We start from the raw sequence: 27,699 nt of genomic DNA, 5'->3' as shown, positions 1-27,699 counted from the left end.
TTTGAAGTTCAGATCCTATTGAACTGCCCTTCACGTCTATCATTTTCCTTCCCCACTGGTATCATAGATCACAATTTTGTGGCAAACTAAAAGAAACAAATCCACACTATACTACCCCAGTTTTCCATATATCAAATGTATGCCCACTTTGAAATCATTTACTTCATGATAAAGTGGGCCTTCTTCATACTGCTTTGATATCAGATCCACTTGATCATAGTGGAAAATGTTATGTTAGATATGACCCAGTATGAGACTAAGAGGAAAAGGTGCATACCATATGATATTCTTACCACTTGAGTTAAATCAAGAATTGAATAATACTGTTCTGCTGCCTATATATTCCTACCTGCTACAGGCAACCTATCTGATATATGGAGAGAGGAAAGAATATTTAAGTCAGCAACTAGTCGCACCCAAATTTCTTCATTTCCAGATTCCTTCATTTACATTCACCTTTAGCTACTCACTCCTATTTCCCTGTGATAGACCTTGGGCTTTGTTTGCTTCATGTCCAGTCGCTCAGTCATGTCTAACTCTTTGCGACCCTGTGCACTGTGGCCCACCTGGCTTCTCTGTCCATGGGATTTTCCCAGCAAGAACACTGGAGTGGGTTGCCATTTCCTCCTCTAGGGGATCTTCCCAACCCAGGATCAAGCCCGTGGCTACCTGCTTCTCCTGACTTACAGGTGGATTCTTTACCGCTGTAATGATAGGCCTTATCTACCAGAAGTGTTTTACTTTGGAAATCTCAGTGCCATCCATCAACTCTAATCCAAAGCTATTTTTCCCAGTCCTCTCACTCTTGTTATTATAACTATACCTATTCAATTTTAAATCTGTTAGTTTCTTGAACTGTATCAACCTGTTTTCTGTACCTCCCTCCTTATTTAGCTACCATATATCAACCATCACTTTTGCCACTATGTTTAACTCCCATAAAGCACTATGCTTTTACTCTACCTGCCTGGCAAAAGTTACACCCCTGGGTTAATCCAACTGTCTCTCTTGTTCACTCCCAGCTCTAGGCTATTAGGCATTTCTAAAGAAAAATATACAGCCCTGAATGTTGTCACCACCACTGATTCATTGTTGTCAACCTCAAATGAATATTTCTAATTCTATCATACTGTTACATGAATTTCTAGACACCTTTTCTTAGGGTACTTTCAGGATTTCCCTCTTTATCTTTGATATTCTACTGATTTGAGTGTGATATGTATAGACATAGGTTTCTAAGTATTTTTCCTATTTGGTATTCTCTAAACTTTTTGGATCTGTGGTTTGGTGTCTGTCACTAATTTTGGAAAATTCTTATATTATTTCCTCAAATATTTCTTCTGTTCTTTTTCCCCTTTTGGTAGTCCCACAATACATATGTTATACCTTTGATAACTGTCCTACAGTTCTTAGTCTGTTCCAAATTTTCATTAGTTTTTCTCTTTGCAATTCAGTTTTGGAAGTGTCTATTGATATATCTTCAGACTTACTGATCCTTTCCTCATCTGTACCCTGTCTACTGATGAGCTCATCAAACGCATTTTTCCTTTCTATTGCAGTATTTTTTATTTCTGCCATTTCCTTTAGATCCTTTCTTGGCATTTCCATCTCTGTGCCTACATTAACAATCTTTTATTGCATATTGTCTGCTTTTTTCCATTAGAGGTGTTATCATATTAGTCAGTTATTTTAATTTCTGGTCTGATAATTCCAGCATCCCTGCCATATGTGAGTCTTGTACTGATGCTTGCTTTGTCTACTCACACTTTGTTTTCTGCCTTTTAGCATGCTTTGAAATTTTTGTTGAGAGCCAGACATGAGGTATTGGGTGAAAGGAACTGTGGTAGATCAGCCTTTATGATGAGGACTGAGTTTATCTGCTAGGAGTTCAGACTGTGTTACTGTTTGCAGTAGCTGTGCTGTCAGGAGACAGAAGTTTCCTCGAGCGTCTTTGTTTTTGTCTCTGTTGTCTTTGTGTCACCCTACAGACTTCTCTTAAATGGATCAGAGGTCTTCAGGTCTTTTAACTGTAATCTCATAATTAGGAACCCAATTGATGTGGTGGTGAAGTATAAAACTATGGTAGGAGAAGCATCCTATAATCTCTGATTAAATCTCAGACTTTAGTGAGCCTGTGTCTCTAAGCTGTGACTTGCACAAGTGCTTCTCAGCTTGCCCTCCTCTACAGGTTAAATAGGAACTCTCAAACTAGTTCACACTGATTCTCCAGCAATTTTTCAATCACAGTTTAAGTGTTCCTCCCAGTACTGGCTCTAATTTCAGTCTTCTGCTTCTGGGCTTCTGCTCCCAATAAACTGTGATTCCTAAAACATGTTAAATGCTATGATATAAGGGGTAAGAGGGCTTTCCCAGTGACTAGTGGTAAAGAATCAATGCAGGAGATGCAGGTTCAGCCCCTGGGTCAGGAAGATCCCTTGGAGAAGGAAATGGCAACCAACTCCAGTATTCATGCCAGGAAAATCCCATGGACAGAGGAGCCTGGTGGGCTGCAGTCCATGGGATGGCAAAGACTCAGACACAACTGAGCAGCTGAGCATGCATGCCTCCCAAGGGGTAAGAAACCGAACACATAGGCTCAGGTATCAGTCATATCATAGCCATTGGGAATGCAGAGTAAAGATTGAATTATTCACTATGTACATAGCACAGAGCAGCAGTTCTCAAAACTTCTTATTCTGAAGACTCCAAATAGTTGTTCTTACGTGAGTTTTATCAGTATGGCAGTTACTTAAGTTAGTTGTAATGTGGAATTTGAAGCTATATCAGTGAATTTTTCCAACTCTGTCACATAACTTACTGGTTATGTAGAAGTCTGTTGTTTAATTTCCACTCATTTATTAATTTCTCATGTTTCTTTCTGTGGTTGTTTTTGTTTGCTTGGTTTTGGGTTTTTCAGCCACACTGCGTCTTCATAGCAGTGCAAAAGCTCATTGTTGTGCGTGGGCTATTACTGATTTCCAGTTTAATTCTGTTGTGGTGAGAGAACAAACTTTGTAAAAATTTCAGTACTTTTACATTGATTGGAACTTGTTTTATGGTCTAGTATGTGTTTCCCCTTAGAGAATGTTCCTTGTATGTTTGAGAAGAGTATGTATTCCGCTAAAGTTGGGTAGTGTTCTAGTCTACAAAATCTATTCTAGTGTCGTCCAAGTCTTCCGTTTCCTTGTGGATCTTAGGCTTCATCAGTCTATCCATTAATGACACTAGTGTATTATTAGTATTTCTAAGAGTATTCCCTATTGTTATCTATTTCAGCCATCAATACCTCATATATTTGAGAACTCAATTAGGTACATTTATGTTTATAATTTTGTCTTCTTGATGGATTGACTCTTTAGCTGTTATAAACTCCCATTTTCTGTCTCCAATAACATTTTTATGTTAAAGTCTGTTTTGTCTGATATTAATATGGCTACTCCAGCTCTTATTTGGTTACTGTTTCCATGATATGTCTTTTCCATGCTTTTACTTTCAACCTATTTGTTGTAAAAACATTTTTAGAGTATATCTTTTATAGACAGCATATACTTGGCTGATATTGTTCTGTCCTGCTCATCTCTGCCTTTTGATAGCAGTGTTTAATCTATTCACATGTAATGTAATTACTAGTAAGGTAGATTTATGTCTGCCATTTTGCTATTTTGTTCCTTAGTGTTGCTGCTAATTACCCACACTTTTTACCAGTGGGGTTTTTGGACTCCAGGGGTCCTTGCACCACACTTTGAGAACCATTGTATGGAGGAATCACGTCTGGATTTCTGGATTCTTGTTTTTCAATGTCAGAGTGACTGGTGCATGGTGGGAAGTTAATCTCAGCTTTAGGACTCATAACAGACTTGCTTATGTGATTTTTTTCAATTGACTGTAGGAAAAAAGAAAAAACTTATAAAATCTGTAAAATAAGATATTATAGATAGGAATATGAAATTTTCCAAATGTGGATTAGAAAAAAATATTCAAGAATTTAATTGGGAAGGTTCACAAAATACAGTACTTATAGCCTAAGATACCGGTCTTCCAGTACATAAACTAGACCATGGGTAATAAAATGAATCTGAGGTTACAACGCTGTGATAAATATAGTCTCACAAGTATTATCTCCAAGCCTCACTGCAATGAGACAGGTTTAAAATATTAAAGGGCTTTCACCATTCCAAAGAAACAAACCCATGAGAAATGAAATATTTTGTGTTAAGAAGTATATATCACATTAGTGATGTTTGTTACTAAGCATGTGAAGTAATTTACAGCTAGTAGAAGTGATGTTTGCATTTATGCATTGGGTGACATACATAAGAATGCCATGTTTATCATGGGAAATAAATGGAAATGAGTGTTGATCAACAAAAGAATGAAAAATATTTGTGCTATAATCATGCAGTGGAGTACTCTCCACCTGTGCCTCAGGTGACATACATAAGAATGCCATGTTTATCATGGCCAAAGAAAATGGAAACAAGTGTTGATCAACAAAAGAATGAAAAATATTTATGCTATAATCATGCAGTAGAATACAACCTTGAACTACAGTACATGCCTAATCATGGATGAGTCTCATGTTAATATATTTTTTAAACAGTCACAGAAGGATACATAAAGTATGGTTCCATTTACATGGAAATTTAAAAGAGGCGTAACCAAATATATTTTAACATTTATATATATGATAAAACTTACATTTTCCTTAACTGGAAAAGAATGTATTCTCTAAGTCTAGTGCAGGATATAAAATGTTTTACAACAACTCATCAGTATTTTTTATTCTATTAGGATTACAATGGATGGATTTTATTCGTATTTACTGGGAAAATATAAACTATTCCAGTTCATTCCCGAAGGGAAAAGCAATGCTATAGTCAACAGAAATGTCATAATAAAACTACTTAAGGTGGGACCAAAAGTAGTAAAGAAAATTCTTCCTAAAATATTCATCTTTGTGTAATAAGGAAGAGACATTATTAGATTTTAGAACTATCCAATAAAATTAATGAACCATATAAATAAAATTATCAAATCATTTAAAGTTAAGCATTTTCTACTAATACAAGGTTTTTTAATAGATAACACTGGTTATCTATTTATGAACATGTTCTCTAACTGCTTTCTAATATGTAAGAATTTTATATAGAAGTATTTACTTTTTGTAATAGATTGCCTGAAACTTCCGATGATGCACTTACTTTCCAAGGCTTAACTATTTCTTTTTTATTGTAGCCCTTTGGAGTAAATCAACCTGGACCTTACATCATGTATACAACTGTAGATGCAAATGGATATCTCAAAAATGGTTCAGGTAAGACTAGTTATGCATATCAGTACATTTCCTCAATATATTGGGTTGGCCAAAAATTTTGTAACATCTTCCAGAAAAACCCAAACAATCGTTTTGGCCAACCAAATATTAACAAAAGTAAACTGAATGGCAAAAATTATTGTTGTGTTTTCACACTCTTTATAAAATCTTCACTTTTTATTTTATACTTTGTCTTTCTGTATACTCACATCAGTAGATTACCAAAAGTCCTCATGACAAATATATTAACACTAAATTCTATATATATCCCTATTGTATGGAGCCAAACCATTGTCCTTACTTTTAAGTTGAAGTAACAGAGATTAGGAATGATTACTTGAGACATCTTGTTCAAAGTATGAAGTAGTGAATTTGTTAACAGAGCTCATCTTAAAAGAAGTAAAAATTAGGAATTCAATCTACTACATTAATCCTATTTTTTTTCATATGTCAAATAGAAACTGGAATATTATACAAATTTATCTAACATGTAAATTGTTTTGATATGTGACTATAAAGAAACATCTTGTTTTACATTTGAATAAAGGGAAATGCAATCAAAGCAAATGGGAAATAATATAAGCAAAGGATGTCTGATCTTAACACATGGCTTAGCTGACTGAGATAAGGTCCAAACATTTCAATTCTCTAAGAAGGAAAAGGAATCCTAACATACACATATGCTTCTTTGAGACTGCTGAAGTCCTAACCATGAAGAAGTACATGTAAACAGAGTTATTGTTACTCCTCCATTTTTAAGTGAACTAAATTAAAAAAGAACTCATTATATGGCAATTTTCATTTTATATAATTTTATTAAATATGCCAGAGTGCACTTCCTTTTAAGCTGATTGTACACATTTAACAGTCATTATGCTACTTCATCAGCACAGAAACATTCCATAAAACAAAAACTGAAAAATTCAAGGAGAAACTGACAAACTCAATTACAGTTTACCCTTGAAAAACATGGAAGGTTAGGTGCACCAACCTCTGTGCAGTTGAAAAACTGCCTATAATCTATAGTTGGGCCTAATTCCTCCATATCCTTCAGTTCAGCCAAATGTGAATTATGTAGTACTGTAGTATTTACTATTGAGAAAAATCTGCATATGAGCAGACCTGAGCAGTTCAAACTTGCGTTATTCAAAAGTCAATTGTATCGTCAAATATGTTGATATACCACCGTCAGTGAAAGAAACTTAAATCTGGATATAGATGATTGAAATTACTTATTTACACTTTAAAACATACGTACATTAAACTGTACAATAGATTCCAGGACAAAATGGTTTTACTTTTTATCAGTGAACTCTTTTAGACTTTCGTGGTTTTTTTAATATTTATCTTACTTTCGCCTGCGTTGGGCCTTGGTTGCGGCACACAGTGGTGCACATGCTCCAGAGAGCATGAGCTCTGTGATTGTGTCACAGCTGCCCCACAGCATGTGGGGTCCTGGTTCCATGATCAGGGATTGAACCCATGTCCCCTGCACCAGAAGGCAGATTCTCAACCACTGCAGCACCAGGGAAGTCCCTCTTTTAGGCTTTCAAGCTGCTGATAATTTCAGTTCTAGATTAAATGTTTCAGAATGCAGAAAAAGATGAAGTTATTCATTCATGTTATGAAGCTAATATAACTTCATAAAGCTGATATAATTTTATAGCTAGTTTACAAAGCCACTCCTGTATGGATCACAGCCTTTTCATGGCAAAGGGGCTGGCATAACTCAATGAAATTATGACCCATGCTGTGCAGGGCCACCCAAGACGGATGGGTCACAGTGAAGAGTTCTGACAAAACATGCTTCACTGGAGGAGGAAATGGCAATCCACTCCAGTAGTCTTGCCGTGAGAACCCCATGAACAATATCAAAAAGCAGAAAGATACGACACCAGAAGATGAGGCCCCCAGGTCAGAAAGTGTACAGTATGCTACTAGGGAAGAGCATAGGGCAATTACTAATAGTTCCAGAAAGAATGAAACGACTGGGCCAAAGCAGAAAGAATGTCAGTTGTGGATATGAAAATGATGGTGGTGAAAATACAGTCCAATGCTGTAAAAACAATACTGCATAGGAACCTGGACCATTGGGTCCATTAAACAAGGTAAATGGGATGTGGTCACGCAGGAGATGGCAAGAGGGAATGTCAACATGTTAAAACCAGTGAACTAAAATGGATGAAAATGGACGAATTTAATTCAGGGGACCATTGTATCTACTACTGTGGGCAAGAATCCCTTAGAAGAAATGGAGTAGGCCTCAGAGTCAAAAAAAGAGTCCTAAATATAGTACTTGGGTACAGTCTCAAAAACAACAGAATGATCTCGGTTCATTTCCAAGGCAAATCATTCAGCATCACAGTCAGCATTACAAGTCTGTGCCCCAGTCATTAATGCCAAAGACACTGAAGTTGACCAGTTCTCTGACGACCTATATCAGTTTCTAGAACTAACACTAAATGTCCTTTGGTGTCCTTTTCATCATAGGGGATTGGAATGCAAAAGTAGTAAGTCAAGAGATACCCAGAATAACAAGCAAGTTTGGCCATGGATCACAAAATGAAGCAGGGCAAAGAATAATAGAGTTTTGTCAAGGGAACATGCTGATCATAGCAAATACACTTTTCCTATAAGCCAAAAGATGACTCTACACATGGATATCACCAGGTGGGCAATACAGAAATCAGATTGATTATGTTATTTGCAGCTGAAGATGGAGAAGCTTTATATAAAGTCAGCAAAATCAAGACTTGGATCTGATTGGGGCTCAAATCATGAGCTCCTTATTGCAAAATTCAGCATTAAATTGAAGAAAGCGGGAAAGAGCACTAAGCCATTCAGATATGACCTAAATTAAATCCCTTTTGTTTATATAGTGGAGGTGACGAATAGATTCAAGGGATTAGATCTGGTAGACAGAGTGCCTGAAGAACTGTGTATGGAGCTATGTAACATTATACAGGAGGCACTGACCAAAGCCATCCCAAAGGAAAAGGAATGCAAGAATGCCAAGTGGTAGTTTGAAGAGGCTTTACCAATAGCTCAGGAAAGAAGAGAAGCCAAAAGAAAGGGAGAGGAAGATATACCCAACTGACTGCAGAGTTCCAGAGAACAGCAAGGAGAAATAAACAGGCCTCCTTAAGTGAACAATGCAAAGAAATAGAGGAAGACAATAGAATAGGGAAGACTAGAGATCTCTCTCAGTCCCTGGTGGCTCAGATGATAAAGCGTCTGTCTACAATTTGGGAGACGTGGGTTCGATCCCTGGGTCGGGAAGATTCCCTGGAGAAGGAAATGGCAACCCACTCCAGTACTCTTGCCTAGAAAATGCCTAGGCAAGAGTCTCTGTCTACCTAGAGATCTCTTCAAGAAAGATGGGCACAATAAAGGACAGAAACAGCAAGGACCTAACAGAAGCAGAAGAGCACTGAAGGCTGAGCCCTGAAGAATTAATGCTTCCCATTTGTGGTGCTGGAGAAGACTCTTGAGAGTCTCTTGAACTAAAGGAGATCAAACCAGTCAGTCATAAAGGAAATCAACCCTGAATATTCATTGCAAGGACTGATGCTTTAGCTGAAACTCCAATACTCTGGCCACCTGATGTGAAGAGAGAACTCATTGGAAAAGACCGTGATGCTGGGAAAGATTGAAGGAAAAAGGAGAAAGGGGCAGCAGAGGAAGAGGTGGTTAGAGAGCAACACCAACTCAGTGGGCATGAATTAGAACAAACTCCAGGAGACAGTGGAGGGCAGAGGAGCCTTGCGTTCTGCAGACCATGGGGTCGCAAGGACTGACATGACTTAGAGACTGAGCAACAACAACCATACAAAATAAGCATATCTAAAACCGAAAATTTAGCCCACTTGCAAACTATCCATCAAAAATGCTATCAAAAATACTATTCATTTAATTACATTTGTATTTTGAAAGAATTTCTTAAGACCATCAATCAGGTGATTATCACAGGAATGTACTGATGGTTTAAAATGGGGGAAATCTCTTTATTTTCATAACGGTAGATCAGTTTTTTAAAGACTGCTCCTCTTTTTTATTCATATAATAATATATATTTAAATCTTTCCATGTCCTTATAGCTTAGTCCTAATTTTTTAAATTGAGGTATAGTTGACTTCAGTTCAGTTCAGTCGCTCAGTCGTGTCCGACTCTTTGCTACCCCATGAATTACAGCACGCCAGGCCTTGCTGTCCATCACCAACTCCCGGAGTTCACTCAGACTCACGTCCATTGAGTCAGTGATGCCATCCAGCCATCTCATCCTCTGTTGTCCCCTTCTCCTCCTGCCCCTAATCCCTCCCAGCATCAGAGTCTTTTCCAATGAGTCAACTCTTCGCATGAGGTGGCCAAAGTACTGGAGTTTCAGCTTTAGAATCATTCCTTCCAAAGAAATCCCAGGGCTGATCTCCTTCAGAATGGACTGGTTGGATCTCCTTGCAGTCCAAGGGACTCTCAAGAGTCTTCTCCACCACCACAGTTCAAAAGCATCAATTCTTTGTCACTCAGCCTTCTTCACAGTCCAACTCTCACATCCATACATTGACCACTGGAAAAACCATAGCCTTGACTAGATGGACCTTAGTCGGCAAAGTAATGTCTCTGCTTTTTAATATGCTATCTAGGTTGGTCATAACTTTTCTTCCGAGGAATAAACGTCATTTAATTTCATGGCTGCAGTCACCATCTGCAGTGATTTGGGAGCCCCAAAAAATAGTCTGACACTGTTTCCACTGTTTCCCCACCTATTTGCCATGAAGTGATGGGACCAGATGCCATGATCTTCGTTTTCTGAATGTTGAGCTTTAAGCTAACTTCTTCACTCTCCTCTTTCACTTTCAGCAAGAGGCTCTTTAGCTCCTCTTCACTTTCTGCCATAAGAGTGGTGTCATCTGCATATCCGAGGTTATTGATATTTCTCCTGGCAATATTGATTCCAGCTTGTGTTTCTTCCAGTCCAGTGTTTCTCATGATGTACTCTGCGTAGAAGTTAAATAAGCAGGGTGACAATATACAGCCTTGACGTACTCCTTTTCCTATTTGGAACCAGTCTGTTGTTCCATGTCCAGTTCTAACTGTTGCTTCCTGACCTGCATACAGATTTCTCAAGAGGTAGGTCAGGTGGTCTGGTATTCCCATCTGTTTCAGAATTTTCCACAGTTTTTTGTGATCCACACAGTAAAGGCTTTGGCATAGTCAGTAAAGCAGAAATAGATGTTTTTCTGGAACTCTCTTCCTTTTTCGATGATCCAGCGGATGTTGGCAATTTGATCTCTGGTTCCTCTGCCTTTTCTAAAACCAGCTTGAACATCAGGAAGTTCACGGATCACGTATTGCTGAGGCCTGGCTTGGAGAATTTTGAGCGTTACCTTACTATCATGTGAAATGAGTACAATTGTGCGGTAGTTTGAGCATTCTTTGGCATTGCCTTTCTTTGGGACTAGAATGAAAACTGACCTTTTCCAGTCCTGTGGCCACTGCTGAGTTTTCCAAATTTGCTGGCATATGAGTGTGGCACTTTCACAGCATCATCTTTCAGGATTTGAAACAGCTCAACTGGAATTCTATCGCCTCCACTAGCTTTGTTTGTAGTGATGCTTTCTAAGGCCCACTTGACTTCACATTCTAGGATGTCTGGCTCTAGGTGAGTGATCACACCATTGTGATTATCCGGGTCATGAATATCTTTTTTGTACAGTTCTTCCATGTATTCTTGCCACCTCTTCTTAATATCTTCTGCTTCTGTTAGGTCCATACCATTTCTGTCCTTTATCGAGCCCATCTTTGCATGAAATGTTCTCTTGGTATGTCTAATTTTCTTGAAGAGATCTCTAGTCTTTCCCATTCTGTTCTTTTCCTCTATTTCTTTGCATTGATCACTGAAGAAGGCTTTCTTATCTCTTGTTGCTATTCTTTGGAACTCTGCATTCAGATGCTTATATCTTTCCTTTTCTCCTTTGCTTTAGTTGACTGAGTGTTATATTAATTTCAGGAGTACAGTATAGTTATTCAGTATTTTTATACATTATATTTTTTAAGTTGTTATAAAATATTGGTTATATTTCCTGTGCTGAACGTTATATCCGTGTATCTTATTTATTTTATACCTAATTGTTCTTAACTCTTAATTCCCATCCCCTCTGTTGCCCGTCACCTTACTGCTCTTCCCTCTGGTGGTGACAGTGGTTTAGTTGCTAAGTTGTATCTGACTCTTGTGACCCCCACGAACTGTAGCCCGCCAGGCTCCTCTGTCCATGGGGTTCTCCATGCAAGAATACTGGATTGGGTTGCCTGTCTTTCTCCATGTCCCTCTGGTAGCCATGAGTTTGTACTCTGTATCTATAAGCCTGTTTCTCTTTTGTTGTATTCATTTGTTCTATTTTTTAGACTCCATATAAGTAAAAACACAGTATTTGTCTTTCTGTGACTTACTTCAATAAGCATAATACCCTCAAAGTCCATCCTTGTTGTTGCAGATGGCAAAATCTCATTCGTTTTAGTTGTAGTTTCCTGTGAAATTGTTTTTCATATGGATATAGTATCTGGATAATTTGTTCCTTTTTTCCCAACTGTAAAGATAACAGTAAAGATATATTTGACATATTTTTGTGTGCTTAAATGAATAAGAAAAGAAATCTAGAAAAATACTCATCAAATTGTTAACATTTATCTTGGGAGAGCAAGATTTCAAGAAATTCATGTCCTATTTGTTACATTTTCATAACTATTTACTACTTTTAGTGCTTTTTTTTTAAAGATAAATTTTATGCAAATTTAAACCTACCAAAATACTGCTCTTAAAATTAGATACAGAAAAACATTTTAATAGGGATTGTTGTTCACAATATATATTTATTGAACTTCTACTACAAGCCAGGCATTGACACCTAGTAATATATCTAATTAGATGTTAAAAACCCATTCAATGATATTTACTATCCACTGCTGTATTTTTCGGAGAAGGTAGTGGCACCCCACTCCAGTACTCTTGCCTGGAAAATCACATGGAGGAGGAGCCTGGTAGGCTGCAGTCCATGCTAAGGGTCGGACACGACTGAGCGACTTCCCTTTCACTTTTCACTGTGATGCATTGGAGAAGGAAATGGCAACCCACTCCAGTGTTCTTGCCTGGAGAATCCCAGGGACGGGGGAGCCTGGTGGGCTGCCGTCTATGGGGTCGCACAGAGTTGGACACGACTGAAGTGACTTAGCAGCTGTATTTTTAAGTGAATGGAACAGTATTTCCTAATGTGATTGCCCAAAACAAAAATGGAACGTGGGGTTTTTCTTACTCAATTAAATATTTACTTCTTCCCTAGACTGGAAAGGAATCTGTAAGCATAAAAACAAAGGAGAAAATATCTATAGAAAAATAAATGCAATTAAATGAATAAGTCAAATAAATGCATACATTTTCATGGCCAAAAATAAAAGGCTGTAGCAAACTGGGAAAATCTAAATGTCCAAAAATAGAGAAATAATAAATTATGACATCTTATTATAGTTTCCAGCCTATGAAATATTTTAGAATAATTTTTGATGAAGTGAACAGATGTTTAGGGTCTACCGCTTGGGAAGGAGGCACATCTGTGTGCATAATCTAAATTGTATGAGTGTAGATGTTTTTAGTATACCCATGTGTAGGGAAAATATAAAAATAAAATGACATATAGAAATGTTACTAGGATTATCTTTTGGTTGTAGGATTTTCTTTATATAGTTTTTGCATTTTAGTTTAGTGTACTGATCATATGTTGCTATGAGAAATATATTTAATTTGAGAAATATATTAATAAATAATCATATATATTTTTAAATATTTTAACCATATGCTATCTTTCATGCATAAATGTACATTCTAAACAGGGAAGTAGCAGTTAATTAAGGAAGTACTATGGTGAAAACCTATGCCAAATTTTAAAGGATGAAATTTCTACTTTAAATGTTAATTAAGCATGTTGATGGGCTTCCCTGGTAGCTCAGATGATAAAGAATCTGCCTCCAATGTGAGAGACCTGGGTTCGATCCCTGGGTTGGGAAGACCACCTGAAGAAGGGAGTGGTAACCCTCTCGAGTATTCTGACCTGGAGAATTCCATAGACAGAGGAACCTGGCAGGCTACAGTCCAGGGGGTCGCAGAGTCAGACACAACTGAGCAACTTTCACTTTCACTGTCACTTTTCAGGCATGTTGGAATCTAAAGAAATTGGTTAAGCCATACCTTCCAAACCATCCAGCCCCACTTATAGAGTACTTTCTACTCTAGGAAGAGAATGACCACAGAAATAACCCTGGTTTTCTTACAGAGCAGCTAAGGTCACTACTCATTAGTGGGTCATGAAATGATTTTAATGACTTCTGATAAGGACTTTATATTTAATAGAATAAAAGGTAAAAAATATCAAAAGTATCCCACATTTAGTGTTGTTTCATGAAAGTTTTAGTATGTGTTTGTGTTCTTAACTGGGTGATGACATAAAATTTAGTTTTTATTGTGGACTGTAGTCAAAAATGTTTGAAAGCCACTGTCAGAGATAATAACTTGCCTTAGTGTTATTCAGAAAAGGCCTGGTCTAATTATCCTTTTTGCTTATAGACAGATTTTATCATTATTACCAAGTACTCTGTGGCCCTACTCCACTTCCTGGCAAAGCCAATAGCTAAATGTTATTAGACAGTTATATTACAGAGGAGTCATTAATTTTCTAAATAACTGTTTACTACTTTTACAAATTAGCTAGAAATCTACAATAAGGAGCCAAATTTTCTAATTAATATTAAATAAGAACTTAGTCTGGCATGTAGGCCAGACTGTGTGCATTAGTGAGTTGTTGGTCATTTCTAAATAATAACATTATTAGACCAACAAGTATTTTTCTACCTCTTAAATAGCTTATTTAGCCCTGCTGTTATAAAATTGTTTCCCATTAGTCCTCTAAAGTTACTATTTGTTAACATATCTGAGAAAAGCATTAGTAACGTTTACCTACTATACACCCTTCATCATAAGCCTCAAATATAAGAGCAGTTAAAACATATGGCAGACTGATGTAAAAGAAGCACTAAGAAGAAATGATTTGTTGTAACACATAATAAGCACATTGTCTTTCTAAAATTTTAACCTTTCAGGTTTCTCCATTTTAATAAATAGCTGTCAATTAATTACATCTTCCAGTGTCCAAAAAAATGTATTATTCTTTATGTTCATTTCTCACCTACATATTTTCTGAAATTATCTCCAGAGTTTAGTCATGTTCCATTTATCCACATGTAATTATCCGTAAAAGAATTTTTTAGTCCTAGGTCATTTTATTTTAATCACTCATCATATTTTAAATTGTCATACCCAGAAATTTTAGCTTGAATAATACTTAATCAGGCATATTTTTGTGTCAAAAACTGTAATTCATAACAAAAGAGAATGGAGTTGTTATGCCCTGCTGGGTTATCCATGACATTCTTTTTATCTTAAAGAATGAATTCTTCTTACAAGAAGAATCATTCCCTTTCCTTAATCTTATACCAGCTAAAGATCTGATAGGTATTGTCAAGTCCACAGAGATTAAGATGAGAGCATGGCTAATAATGATTTTTTTTCAGTGAATGAAAGAGAGAAAGAGAGGGAGGGAAATATGAAATAGCTCATAAGCAGTACTGATATATCCTCTTCATTTAATTGTAAGTTGAATTTATAAATTAATTAATTATAAGAAATGCAGAAAGTCTGAGAAACTGCAAGGGAAGTTTACAAATTATTCAGCTGTTGAGCAGTTAAAAATCCCATCTGCACAGTACAAGTGAGTCAAAGTCATATTCTGGGAAACCAAAGGAAAGAAAATAAGAAATTATAGTGTCAGTGAAACCAGAAATTTTGGTTCATGAAATTCTATTTATGAACTGAGTTCTAGTATTATAGATACTAGACTGTAATACTAATACTGAAGGGGAAACTACCACATAACAGCTTTGAGAACAGAAAGTGGGGGAAAGAAGATAATTTGTCTATTCTGTGGTTTCTGTTAGCAAATATTTTGTCATCCTATAATGTGTAAATTACTCAGCAAACTCTGTCTACATGTAAGTATATTTGGTAAAGGAATTTAATTAAAATCTCACTCATTACTCAGTAATACTATTCCCTCTCATTCCTAAGTGTTTCCTCTAACTTCAAGTTATGCACAACAGGAACCATAGAAAGCTGCTAAGTGCTACAGTGAAGATTTAAATTCACAAATATATTATGTATACAATGCCTGTTACATAGGAACCACTCAGTATATCCTGAGGAAATGCAAGAATGAAATAAAATTCTGGAGATGAAATAGAATGGCATTTGGAAAAAAGAAAAAAAAAAGGTATTTAAAAAAAAAACTAGATTTTGCATCTCCTTAATTAATTTTTCACCACTCCCTATCTTAAATTCATTAGAAATATAGTATAAGGTAAAGTCAAATAAGTAAATTTAAAGAAAGTACTAATTTAATCACAAATTATATTTTTAACAACTTCCTCATAAGTATTTCCCTTTTTAAACTAGCTCTACCCTAAAACAAATTCTAAATTTTTATCCTCTCATATGTTTTTTCCATTATTGATCTGGACTTTTTAGACCACAAAAAAACATGTATGTTACAGATCCATGATAATGTGCATACTCAACATAATGCCTCATAGGTCCCGACACTACTCCCACAAAGACCTAAATCGTGGATTAATATTTTCTCATCTTCCCGTAATCTCTTGACATTGCTCATTGTAAATTTAGATAACAATTGCCTGAACAGTTGTGCTCAGTAACATAGAGATTAGCTTCTAGAATGTTGAGATCTCTTAGAAATCTAGTTTCTTGCTTTTATATCCCAAAGTGGATTCCTACTGCCTAAGAATCAAGGGTTTTCATAACTAAACCCTAAATTACCTGTCAGCCTTATCTTTTCTTACTCCCTTTATGCATCTGATACATATCCAGCTTGGTTTCCCATTTATCCAGCTTCAAAGACCTTCCAAGATAAAGGCCTTTGTTCATGTTTTCAATCTCTAACTCTTCCCCATTCTTATATCTCAGAACTTCAAATGTGACAATATCAGCACCATCCCATTGGCTCTCAAAACTGGAAATAAACTCTCTTTCCACCAAATGTCAGTAGAATATTATTTTGTACTTCTCCTTACAACACCTACCACACTTTTCCTTGTATCATTAGGTTTGTCTTATCTGCCATATACTATAGGGGCATTGAGGAGTGTATTTTGTATTTATGTATGTTGCCCATTCTAAGACATCCAAATAGTTGTTGAATGAATGATTACACGAAATCAGTACTAAGACTTCCATTTCTTCAAAATAAGATTTAAGGCAGAAAACTACCAAAATCGATCATAGTGACAGTTCTTAACTGATTATAAGCAAATTTTTAAAAATCTAACATAAAGTAGTGGGATTAGTTCATAAAAACTGAATTAAGTTTACTAGAGCTGTGGATGTTTATTATAAAGCCCCTGCCTTGTGCTGGACACTATTCAAACCCACTATATGTCATCTCATTGGATTTCACAGTAGCCTTGCTAGGCAGTCCTCATCCTACAGCTGAGACTCTGAGAACTAAATTAATTTAGCTGTGTCATTCAGCTGTTAACTAGTCAAGGTAGATTACTCAAGACTAACTACAAACCCACACATTCTTAACAGTACTCCAGTATTTTTAAATGTCATCTTGTCAAAAGCTTAGCATATTCTAAAAAAGGAAATCATCCCTAACACTTTGTTTCATTTCTAGTTGAACTATGGTAACTGTGTAAAGTGAAATGATGGCTACAATTTAACAAACACAACTTTGTTTTATGATACTTCTGTTTCTTTTTTATTGCTATAGGCTTATGATTTTTGTACTTCATGATCTTTCATTTTTCATAATGATTTCAGAAACAGCACTTGGGTAATGGGTACATTCCTTGCTTTCTGGGATGTTGCTGAATTCCTCCCTGCTCAATACCACCTTATCACTACACACAAGCTGAAGAAATAAAGTAAACATCAGAACTAGATTTTGGAATTATCTGATAAGAAGGATACAATAATTATGATTAACATATAAGGGCTCCAATAGAAAAAGTGGACAACATGTAAAAACAGATGGATAACATAGGCAGAGAGATGAAAATTCTAAGAAAGAATTGAAAGGAAATGCTAAAAATCAAAGTAGTGGTAACAAAATTAAAGAATGCCTTTCTTTGATGGGCTCATCAGTAGAGTGGACATGCACAAGGCAAAAATTAGGGACCTGAAGACATGTCGATAGTAATTCCCCAACCTGAAATGGAAAAACAAACCAAGAAAAGAATAGGGGAGGAAAAATACAACAGACATCCAAGAACAAATTCAAAGTGAAATATATATATATATATATATACATATATATATATATGTATATATATATATAAAATTGGAGTATAAAAGGAGAAGAAAGGACAGCATAAAAAATAATTGAAGAAATAATGTCCAAGAATTTTCCAAAATTAATGACTTACACCACAGTCCCAGGAAGTTCAGAGAACATCATATAAGTGGATAAGTGTCAAATCTACACCAATGCATATTATAATCAAACTGCAGAAAACCAAAGACAAAGAGAAAATCTTAAAAATAAGCCAGAGGGAAAAAATACCTTACATCTAGCAGAATAAAGGTACAAATTACAGCCAACTTTTTGTCAGAAACCAGTACAGGCAAGAAGGGAATGAAATATTTGAATTGTTGAGAGAAAAAGCTATCAACCTAGAATTCTATATATAGCAAAATTATCTTTTCAACATGAAGGGAAATAGACTTTATCAGACCAACAAAAACTGAGGGAAGCATCCTCAGTACATCTGCTACCCAAAAATAGTTAAAGAGGTTCTTCAGGGAGGACTATGACAGGTCAGAAACTCATATCTACATAAGAAAGGAATAGACATACTCCAAGAAGAAATAAATGATGATAAAATAAGCCCTTCTATTTCTTCGTTGATATAAAAAACAAACTTTTGGATTGTTTAATGATAGTAACAGTGCACTGGGTGACGAAAGCATATAAATAAGTGATAATGAATGACAGCAGTGTCATAAGAGATCAGAGAGGGAATTGGGAATACTCTGATATTTATTTAAATTAGTACTTTCCATTTATTTAAATGACAATCAGGATATCCTTACCAACAGATTTACATAATAACCTCTTTCAGAGAAACAACAGTAGGTTATAAAACTTAAATATACTTTATCGTTATATTTAAATTTACCACATTTATTTGTGCACCACATATATTTAAGTTTATCACAGCCTCCCTGGTAACTCAAATGGTAAGGAATCTGCCTGTAATGTGGGAGACCTGGGTTTGATCCCTGGGTTTGATCCCTGGGTTGGGAAGATCTCCTGGAGGAGTACATGGTAATCCATTCCAGTATTCTTGTCTGGAGAATTCCATGGACAGAAGATCCTGGCGGGCTACAGTCCATGGGGTCACAAAGAGTCAGACACAACTGAGCAGCTAAGCACAGCACAGCATACTTTTATTGGTGCTTCCTTGGTACCGATTTACCAGTCCAGGAATAAATGCAGGGGACATGAGTTCAATCCTAGTTAGGGAACTAAGATCCCACGTGCCACAGAGCAATAAGCCCTCACACCATTCCTGCTGGAGCCCACATGCCACAGCTGGAGGGTCTGTGCACCATGAAGATCCTGCATGACACCATGAAGATCTCGCATGCCACAACTAAGACTCAACACAGCCAAATAAATATTTTTAGAAATTGTAATTATGTATGTTGTCTGAGAATGGGGGCTATGCATACAGCAGATTGCACAGTGATAGTGGTTTGCTCTATGAATATTTTTATTGTTATTCCAAAAATATTTATTGAACTTACAAGTACAGAGTATAATCCTAGATACTTTTACAAAGTATGAATTATAGTCAGGGGCTTCCCTGGTGGCTCAGTGGTGGAGAGTCCGCCTGCCAGTGCAGAGGACACAGGTTTGGTCCCTGGTCTGGGAACATCCCACATGCAATGGAGCAACTCAACCCGTGCACCACAGCTATTGAGCCTGTGCTGTAGAGCCCAGGAGCTGCAATTATGGAGCCCTCCTGCCAAAACCACTAAAGCCTGTGCACCCTGAGCTCCTCAGCAAGAGAAGCCACTACAGTGAGAACCCCGCAACTAGAAAGTAGCTCCCACTCACCACAACTAGAGAAAAGCGTGTGCAGCAGCGAAGACCCAGCACAGCCAAAAATAAATAAGAAGATTCACGGCTCACATGAAAATATAGACCTATATTCATTATCCTCAGAAAGTCTACAGTTTATTTGCGGAGTAAAATCAAGAAAAAATAAGATGATAAAGTACTAATGAAAGATGAAATATTTGTAGAAGACTAATATCTTTCTGGAAGATGACTGACTTCAGTATTCACAGACGTCTTCTATGAGACTTAGGTGTCTAGAGTGAAATAATGAGAAGGGACTACAACTCCATATCATTACCTACACAACTTCCTAGAAATCTGATATTCTTCTCCTTATTTGCCTGAATAACTTAAGATGATACTTCGCCAGGTGCTATGAATGTGCAAAAATATTAAGACATAGTTACTTTGTATTTCAGACATTAGGAACTTTATATTTTAAGAACTAGACATATATTTTAAAATATCTTAAATAGGAATTACAAAGCAATAAGCATCAAGTTATTGGCAACAGTAAGTGTGACAGGAACTCAGAGAAGGCAGAGGCCATTGTAGACTGATTTACAGGGGACATTTTTGTGAGGGAAATCACTTGAAGAATTGATGTATAAGATGGATAGCACTGGAAAAGTCAAAACATGAAAAATGTAACTTTTATTAGCGAAAGTGAAAGTCGCTCAGTCTTGTTCGACTCTTTGTAACCCCATGGACTATACACAATCCATGGAATTCTCCAGCCCAGAATACTGGAGTGGGTAACTTCCCTTCTCCAGGGGATCTTTCCAACCCAGGGGTCGAACCCAGGTCTCCCACATTGCAGGTGGATTCTTTACTAGCTGACCCACCAGGGAAGCACAAGAATACTGGAGTGGGTAGCCTATCCCTTTTCCAGCAGATCTTCCCAACCCAGGAATCAAACCAGGGTCTCCTGCATTGCAGGTGGATTGTTTATTAGGAGTGACTCAAAAAGGATTTGTCAATCAGTCAAGAAAATATTATTCTACTTGTTAAAATCTGTTTTGTACACACAAAAGCTATAGTATCTTTGAATATTTCCTTTTTATTTTTATAAGTGCATTGAGGAAAACTCTAGTAGTCTAGATAAATGTTTCCTCTGGTTTTATTTAGTTGCTTCAGTGTTTTTGTCTCACTTGGCAAATGGCCTGGAACTTAGTTCAGTCATTGGTCTTTACACAAAATATTATTTTAAAATTTAATTCAGTGAGCAGTTTACTAACCATTATGATACATTTTACTTAATTGTGTATGTTTATAAAAAGTATCTGAAGAAGGCAATGGCAGCCCACTCCAGTACTCTTGCCTGGAAAATCCCATGGACAGAGGAGCCTGATAGGCTGCAGTCCATGGGGTTGTGAAGAGTTGGACATGACTGAGCGACTTCACTTTCACTTTTCACTTTCATGCATTGGAGAAGGAAATGGCAACCCACTCCAGTGTTCTTACCTGGAGAATCCCAGGGACAGGGGAGCCTGGTGGGCTGCCGTCTATGGGGTCGCAGAGAGTCGGACACAACTGAAGTGACTTAGCAGCAGCAGCAGCATAAAAAGTATCAATTTAGAATATGAATGCTACTTATTTCAAGATTTTATACTGTGTTAAATATCAATGGACAATGTAAAATAGACCTGATTGCCCATTTCCTAAAATATATTTTAAAATGAAAGAGAAAGAAAAAAAGTAAATGAAAAATCTCCATTTAACAAGTACAGTATTGGAAACTTCTGGTTTCTGGACCAGCATGTAAAGAGCTTAGAAATCAAACTCCCATCCTCCCCTTCCACCTCACCCCACCCCCCTACCACCCATCCCCACCTGCCAAAAGATGACCAAAATGAAAACCAATAACTTGTTAGATCCATTAGAGAATTGAAAACATGGGGCAAACCCTGCCCCAACACTAGAAAGACAAATGCATAGAATGGCAGCTTACCAGAGCAGAAGCCACAGCTAGGACCAGCTACAGGCAGGAACACTTAAAGTGTAATTCTGGAGACTCAATTTGAGAGGTTAAAAAATCCTGCCCTTGGGGACCCAAACTTCCATAATTTTTACCTCAGTGAGCCACACAAAGTTCTCAGGGTCAATATCTAAGAAAAATTCCCTTGTGCTTCTGTCAGGAGAAAGAGAAAATTGTTGTTGTTATTGTTTTTGTACAGTCATTAAGTCGTGTCTGACTCTTTGCGACCCCATGGGCTTCATCATGCCAGGCTTCCCTGTTCTTCACTGTCCCCTGGAGTTTGCTCAAACTCATGCCCATTGACTCGGTGATGCCATCCAACCATCTCATCCTCTGTTGCCCTCTTCTCATCCTGTCCTCAACCTTTTCCAGCATCAGAGTCTTTTCCAGTGAGTCAGCTCTTCACATCAGGTGGCCAAAGTACTGGAGCTTCAGCTTCTGCATCAGTCCTTCCAATGAATATTTGTGGTTGATTTCCTTTAGGATTAATTGGTTTAACCTTGTTGCTGCCCAAGGGATCTCAAGAATCTACTTTAGCATCACGGTTGAAAAGCATCACTTCTCCTTGCTCAGCGTGTTTATGGTCAGACTCTCACATCCCAAAATGACTACTGGAAAAACCATAGTTTTGACACTATGGACCTTTGTCCGCAAAGTGATGTATCTGCTTTTTAATACACTGTCTAGATTTATCATAGCTTTTTTCCCTAGGAGCAAGCTGCTTTTAATGTCATGGCTGTAGTCACCGTCTGCAGTGATTTTGGAATCCAAAAATTGAGTCTGTTGCTGTTTCCATTTATTCCCCATCTGTTTGCCATAAAGGGATGTAACCGATGCCATGATCTTGGTTTTCTGAATGTTGAATTTTAAGCCAGGTTTTTCACTCTCTTCTTTCACCTTCATTAAGATGCTCTTTAGTTCTTCTTCACTTTCTACCATTAGGGTAGTATTATCTGCATATCTGAGGTTGTTGATATATCTCCCAGCAGTCTTGATTCCAGCTTGTACTTCATCCAGCCCAGGATTTTGCATGATGTACTCTGAATATAAGTCAAATAAACAAGGTGACAATATACAGCCTTGTTGTACTCCTTCCCAATTTCGAACCAGTCTGTTATTCCATGTCCGGTTCTATCTGTTGCTTCTTGATCTGCAGGTTTCTCAGGAGGCAGGTAAGGTGGTCTGGTATTCCCATCTCTTGAAGAATTTCCACAGTTTGTTGTGATCCACACAGTCAAAGGCTTTAACTTAATCAATGAAGCAGAAGCAGATGTGTTTTTGGAATTCCCTTGCTTTTTCTATGACCCAGCAGATGTTGGAAATTTGATTTCTGGTTCTTCTGCTTTTTCTAAATCCAGCTTGTACATCTGGAAGTTCTTGGTTCATGTACTGTTGAAGCGTAGCTTGAAGGATTTTGAGCTTTACCTTGCTAGCACGTGAAATGCGTTCAACTGTACAGTACTTTGAACATTCTTTGGCATTGCCTTTTTTGGGACTGGAATAAAAACTAACCTTTTCCAGTCCCATGGCCACTGCTGAGTTTTCCAATTTGCTAGCATATTGAGTGCTGCACTTTAACAGCATCATCTTTTAGGATTTGAAATAGCTCAGCTGTAATTCCATCACCTCTGCTAGCTTTGTTCATAGTAATGCTTCCTAAGGCCAACTTGACTTCACTCACTACGATGTCTTGCTCTAGGTGAGTGACCACACCATCATGGTTATCTAGATCATGAAGATCTTTTTTGTATAGTTCTGCTGTGTATTCTTACCATCTCTTCTTTAGCTTTTGCTTCTGTTAAGTCCTTGCCATTTCTGTCCTTATTTGTCTTTGCATGAAATGTTCCCTTGGTATCTCCAGTTTTCTTGAAGAGATCTCTAGTCTTTCCCATTCTTTTGTTTTCCTTTATTTCTTTGCATTGTTCATTGAAGAAGGCTTTCTTAACTCTCCTTGCTATTCTCTGGAACTCTGCATTCAGTTGGGTATATCTTTCCCTTTCTCCTTTGCCTTTCACTTCTCTTATTTTCTCAGCTACTGTAAGGCCTCCTCAGACAACTAGTTTGCCTTCTTGCATTGCTTTTTCTTTGGATGGTTTTGGTCACCATCTCCTGTACTATGTTATAAATCTCCATCCATAGTTCTTCAGGCACTCTGTCTACCAGATCTAATCCCTTGAATCTATTCATCATCTCTACTGTGTAATCATAAGGGATTTGATTTATGTCATACCTGAATGTTCTGAGATTCCCTGGTGGCTCAGATGGTATAGAAGTTGCCTGCTATGCAAGAGACCTGAGTTCCATCCCTGGGTCAGGAAGATCCACTGGAAAAGGAAATGGCAACCCACTTAGGTATTCTTGCCTGGAAAATCCCATGGACGGAAGAGCCTGTTGGGCTACATTCCATAGGGTCACAAAGAGTTGGACATGACTGAGTGGCCTCACTTTCACATACATACCTGAGTGGTCTAGTGGTTTTCCCTATTGACTTCAATTTAAACCTGAATAAGGGGGAAAATAAACATTTTCAAATACTCCCAGAGCTACTATTCTCCTTAACAAAGCCCTGCCCTCGAGGGAAATTATTTTACCAAAATGTAAGCGACTTTGTTTTTACCAGAGCCTGACTGACTTGATGGAAATGAGATATCCAGCTCGAGCCCTCTCCAGTCCTCCTGCCTCGCCTATGAGGATGGATTGGAGGTAGAGAAGCACTTATGAAAGTCACAGCCCAGGGTCATAGACTCACTAAAAACTGAGACCTAATCACAGGACTGGAGAGCACTTACCCTCCCTTTACATCTTACCACCACATCAATCAGGTTCCTGTATAACAACAGGGGATTACCTGAGCAAGGTAAAGGAAACCCAAAAATAACAGAAGAAACAATAACAAGGACATGAGAGGAAATTTTAGCCTCTGACACCTACAGTTATAGTAACCAGTAAATGCAATCCAATTCATAGCCAGGTAAACATAAAAACTAAAGGCCTGTTTATCTTAGTTCTTTTTGCTTGAAACATCAGCTCCAGCTTTCAACAGAAAATTACAGGACATGCTAAAAGGCAAAAAAGAAAAACTGTACTTTGAATAGACAAAACATTAGACCCAGACTCAGTAATGACAGATTTTGTAATTATAAGCCTAGGAATTTAAGATAATATGATAAATATCCTCAGGGCTCAAATGAAAAAAAAAAAATTGAAATGCTAGAAAGCAAAAACACCATTAACAGAAATGAAGAATGCCTTTGATCGGCTCAGCAGCAGCTTGGACATGGTCAAGGATAGAATCAGTGAGCTCAAAGATGTGAATAGAAACTTCCCCAAAAAAAGAAAGTGAAAAAGGAATACAAAATATAGTATGTCTTAATGAATATTCAGGTATGAATTGCTACACTAATGGCCACAATGACTTATGATAGTCTTGTTCCACATTCACTCTGCTTAACCAAGGGGACATCAGCAAACATGATACAAAGAGAGCCTTGACTTTGAGACCTACCTTTTTAGAATGCTGCCCTGAAGTCTGCCCAGTCTAGTCACCTTAAGAATGAAAGATTGTAAAGAGAGACACCTACTCAGGCATTCCAACTGACCTGCCAGCTGACTGCAACCATGTAAGTCCAGCCAATCCACAGAGTCATGAGAAATAAAATGGTTAGGGTTGTAAGCCACTAACCTTTGAGCTGGCTTGTTATACAATAACAAATAATCACTAAAAATAATGTATTCTGTTTGCTTAAGAGCCAAATATGAAAGATTACAGAAATGGACCTATCAACATTATTAAAAAGGTATGTTTGGGAAGTACAGTAAATACTAGTACATTTGAATAGACAGTAAAAGGAAAGAAGTATGAAGAAGGAGAAAATGAAAACTTAAGAGTTTAAGAGAACATGCTTACTGATATTCCCAATTTTAATCACATCCTCTAGGGAAAAGGTACATGTGAAAAAAGTGACTTTAGTAAAGGAAAATTTATAAGATATTTTGGGGTTTTGTGTCTATTGATAGCCAAGAATTGCATCTACCTCTCTGCAAGATGACCAACATGTGACATCTACCTACTCTAGTAAACATTTACTTTTAAGTCACATTTCATTAAATAATAACCTATGTTACAATTTGAAACTAAAAAATGGCTGCCTCTCACCTTTGGTTTATAAAGTAGTCATGTGTCTTTTATCCCTGTATCAGAACTATGAATATGAATAAACTCTTCTGGTTTTCATCACCACCAAAAAAAGAGTTTATAGCAAAACTCTGTGGCCTGTTGGTTTGCCTCTCAAAGGGGTGTAGATCTCCAGCTTGAAAAATAAAATGCACTAAAGCACAAGTCAAGCTGTTCCCATTTAGCTCATTTATACCACATTGTCCACTTTGGAAATCAGAGTTTTATCTTTTTAATCCAAAGAATGACAGCTGAAATATAATAGCACATAATCTCAGGAAGGTTTACCTCCTTTATACGACTCTGTAAAGGACCACAGACCATTAAATTAGACCTCCACAGGCAATAACACCCAGTGCAGTTCAGCTTGATGAGAGCTGTGGATATGTTTTATTGTTTCCCTTTGCATTCTTTTTTCACGCGTTGACAATGGCTTTTATCATTCCTTCATTAGATGCCTATGTACATTAGGTTCTAGGAAAGCAGTTATCAAAATCAAACTACTCAGTTACTTAAGAAGCTAATGAGCCATTAATTCCACTCTTACTTATATTCCCAAGAGAGTCTAAAATGTATGTCACACAAAAATTTCTCCATGGATATTCACAGCATAACATTCATATTCATAACAGCCAGAAAGTCTAATAAACAAGCCAAATGTCCATGAACTGGTAACTGAATGAACAAAATGTGGCATATCAGTACAATGGAAAATTATCCCATTAAAAACATGAAACATGCTGTGACCTGGATGAACCTTGTAAAACATTATTCCAAGTGAAAGAACTGAAGTGAAGGAAACCAGATACAAAAGGCTTCGATTCTGTTTACATTAAATGTCTAGAAAAGGCAAATCTGTAGAAACAGAAAGGAACTGGCAGTCTGGGATACCAAGAACTGGGCTGGAGAAGAAATGGGAAGTGACTGCTAATGGGTACAGGGTTCCTTTTAGGAGTGATAAAAATGTTCTGGAACTAGTGGTGACAGTTGTACAACCTTGTAACTAGAGTAAAAGCCACTGAATTGTGTGCTTGAAATTGGTGAACTTTAAAGTACATGTGAACTATGTATCAGTTTAACAAAAGAAAAGGAAGGAAAATACTCACATTCTAAATTTATAATTGGAAAGCAGGTTGATAGGTAAAGCTTGAATCAGGATTTTAGGCTTCCTCATTTATTCCAAAAGAGAAATCAAAAACTTCTATGAAAAACCGGTGATACAGCGTTTTTCAGGAACTAATATCAAGTTGAAATTCAGCCTAAGAAAAAAAACAGAAAACATGAGGAATAATCAAAATAACAAGTAACATTAGTATAGTGCTTTGCAGTTTTTAAAGCACTTCTATATACATTAAAAGTTCTATTTTAATTACCTCATAAAACCTGTTCAGTAAGTGGTATTGTAGTTCTAATTTTATAGATGAGGAAACATTCAGGTTATATTTTTCTGTTGTTATATCTTTAAGCACCCCCAAGTCAAGATTTGGCTTTTTCATCTCTGTTAAAGGCCTACAATGTACATTCAACAAATGTTGAGGTGAATGAATAAACAGATAAATTAAGGCTTAGAGAAGGCAAGGAACTTTCTAAAAATCAAGCAAAGCAGGGTCCACTACCATCTTTGGCATTCAAATCCTGTGTGCTTTCCATCATATTACATCACAGGTCTCCTGTGTTAAGGAAGATATTTGTTCAAGTTCCGACCTTTAAGCGGGTATCAAAGTTATTTTAATTCAAAGCCAAAATGGAGGTCTTCAGCAGCAATCATTTATATGGCATATTACTAAACCTCAAGAAAAACTAAACAGTTGTACACATTATATTTTGTTATTGACTACCAAACCTTCAGGTAGGTAAAGCAGACATTTACCAGATGCCTGATATGTGTCAGCTACTATGTGAGCCCTGGTAATGGGGCATTCAGTTCAGTTCAGTTGCTCAGTCATGTCCAACTCTTTGTGACCCCATGGACTGCAGCATGCCAGGCTTC

The 27,699-nt window shown here is 37.1% G+C and overlaps 1 protein-coding gene and 1 long non-coding RNA gene across 2 annotated transcripts in view; one reads left to right on the top strand and one right to left on the bottom strand.

Moving 5' to 3' along the window:
• LOC105613342 (uncharacterized) overlaps nucleotides 1–25,150 on the bottom strand; it is a 35,528-nt gene extending 10,378 nt beyond the window's left edge. Inside the window, exon 1 of the long non-coding RNA XR_003591466.3 lies at nucleotides 25,041–25,150. This is a non-coding gene — a long non-coding RNA (uncharacterized LOC105613342). The remainder of the gene's footprint in view (nucleotides 1–25,040) is intronic.
• Nucleotides 1–27,699, top strand: part of ITFG1 (integrin alpha FG-GAP repeat containing 1) — a 296,298-nt gene that overhangs the window by 234,502 nt on the left and 34,097 nt on the right. The window contains exon 14 of the mRNA XM_004014969.5: nucleotides 5,236–5,314. Coding sequence (XP_004015018.2) covers nucleotides 5,236–5,314 — 79 coding nt within the window. The remainder of the gene's footprint in view (nucleotides 1–5,235; nucleotides 5,315–27,699) is intronic.

This window comes from Ovis aries, chromosome 14, assembly GCF_016772045.2.
Source record: "Ovis aries strain OAR_USU_Benz2616 breed Rambouillet chromosome 14, ARS-UI_Ramb_v3.0, whole genome shotgun sequence".
Lineage (NCBI taxonomy): Eukaryota > Metazoa > Chordata > Mammalia > Artiodactyla > Bovidae > Ovis > Ovis aries.
Note: the sequence above shows the minus strand (reverse complement) of the source record. Positions and strands in the feature narration are given on the sequence as shown.